This window comes from Etheostoma spectabile, chromosome 4 (assembly GCF_008692095.1).
Source record: "Etheostoma spectabile isolate EspeVRDwgs_2016 chromosome 4, UIUC_Espe_1.0, whole genome shotgun sequence".
In the NCBI taxonomy this organism is placed as follows: Eukaryota; Metazoa; Chordata; class Actinopteri; order Perciformes; family Percidae; genus Etheostoma; species Etheostoma spectabile.
Genome location: NC_045736.1, coordinates 33,234,433 through 33,236,523, shown reverse-complemented (window position 1 = coordinate 33,236,523; position 2,091 = coordinate 33,234,433). Strand labels below are relative to the sequence as shown.

At 37.8% G+C, this 2,091-nt stretch overlaps 1 protein-coding gene across 1 annotated transcript in view; it reads left to right on the top strand.

Annotated features, from left to right (window-relative positions):
* LOC116687811 (polymeric immunoglobulin receptor) overlaps positions 1-2,091 on the top strand; it is a gene marked incomplete in the record, with an annotated part of 13,335 nt that overhangs the window by 9,619 nt on the left and 1,625 nt on the right. The window contains 2 exon segments of the mRNA XM_032513453.1: positions 1-202; positions 1,622-1,702. The exon segment at positions 1-202 is cut by the window's left edge and continues 116 nt beyond it. Coding sequence (XP_032369344.1) covers positions 1-202; positions 1,622-1,702 — 283 coding nt within the window.

The following is a 2,091-nucleotide window of genomic DNA, read 5'->3' as shown; positions in this document are numbered from 1 at the left end:
ACATGTAAACAGATAGTAAACACTGACCAGATTAATCAGACCGCTGGAAAGTTTTCAATGATGGATGATGAAGGGAAAAATAATATCACCATCAGAGTGCGAGACGTAGCAGCAGAAGACTCTGGGACATACTGGTGTGGAGCAGAAAGAAATGACCCAAGACAGAGCAACCCATTCTTCCACAGGCTCATCATGACTGTCAGTGAGTCGCCTTATTTTACTTTGGGGCTGTAATCTGACCCTGGTCCAGATTGGGAGGGAGGAACTCTTTTTAAGCATGAAGAGAACGCTACTATACTATACTTGATCTGTGATGGACTTATATTTTTAACTCATGAAGTTCTTTGATCTGTTGAAAAGACCACCAGCAGTAGAAGGTATGATCCCTTCAAACTGTTTTAAAGAAGTAGATCTGTCCCCAAACCAGGGAAGGTGGTACACAAGAGCAAAACAAGAAAAGGAAGTGGTTTATTATAATAATAATCGGGGGTGGGTGAGATAAAAAGATGTGATGTGCTCAGCCATAACTTTATACTTGGAGTGAAGTTCTCATTTTCTGATCTTAAAATGTACACATGACAAACTTTACCAAAGTTTTAATGATTCACACCAAATCTTTGAAACCAAAGACTATGATCCTAAAATTACTATAATCTATGTCCACAAGATATTTAAAACCTTTATATCTGCTGTAAACTGAACATTTACTCTCCACACAGATGCTATGTATTCATACATAGCATATAATAGTGATAATAATATAAATATAAATTGCATCAGCCACTTTAAGGAAGGTTCTGTAAATGGCAGTGAGCTGTGATATCCTGATGCTGACTCATACGTGAGATTGATTCTATTTCTGTTCCTGAGTTCGTTTCCTGTTCTTTGACATTCAGAGAGCGCTGCAGTGACGTTTCAGCAACAATCAAACCTTTAACCACTGATCTATTTTCAACTTCCTGCTGATTTTATCCCCACAGATGTAGTGTCTTCATTTAAAACAAGTTTTTCACAATTGTTTTTATGTTAATTCACATTCTTTCTCACATTCCTATTTATACATTGAAAGTTTTATCCGTCAGTGTCACCCACACTGTGCAACATTAGGGCCCTGAAACTGAAGCAGCTAAATGGAAATCAGTCTCTTCATTTTATTATTTACACCTGGGTTTTTTCTACGGTGACAGCATGACAAAATCTTTTTATTCAATAACGTTCACTTAACTTCACTCGTAAAGTTTATTCAAAAATGTTCAGAGCTCAGAGATGTTTTAGAAACCCGTATTTTACAATGCTAAAATCCCTGATTATTTACATGGAGTCTGGTGGGTTGAGCAAACACACTTTGATGTTTTAAAGAAGCATCTTAATCTTTAACCTTTAGGGGGGCTCAGCCCCTAATGAGAACAGCTGTAGGTCTAGTGTCCCCGTTTTAAGTTTTACAAAAATAAAAACATGACGTGTTGAAGCATATACGCTTCTGAGCGTAAAATGTTCGCGGATTTTGGCTGAGAAATCTGGTCACCTTAGTATTAATGTATGTTCAGTCTAAATGTTTTTCTTTCAATTTTTCTCAAACTGTTTCTTTCTTCTGCTGAGATGCTAATCTCTCTGGTTTCAGTACCAGGAACCAGACCATCACCAGCCCCAGGTCCTCGGTCCTCCACCCAGCCCCCTACCACTGCAGCTGCTGGGAGTCAGGGTAAGAGCTGGCCCGCCTGCTGCACTTTTACTATTTACCTTCTGTAAAGTCCTCTTTGATCCATCACAGACACTCCTGGAGAAAATGACTAGAGATGTCACTCACAACTTTTATTACGATAAAATATTATGTATATCCAGTATATTAAAGCAATTGTATCGCTGTCCAGTCCAAGTCTGCCATGATGAGAATTTAATTTGATGCCATCCAGGGGTCTGCGATCATAAAAATTAACTCAATACTGATTTGACAATTTTATCACAGAGCTTTTCCAGCAATTTAAATGAAAAGTAAACTATTTTTAAAATAAAAATAATAAATATAAAGTGGGAATTTTAAAATAAAGGCGCCATATCATACAGATGCCCTTTGCTGTGCGCCATCTCCCC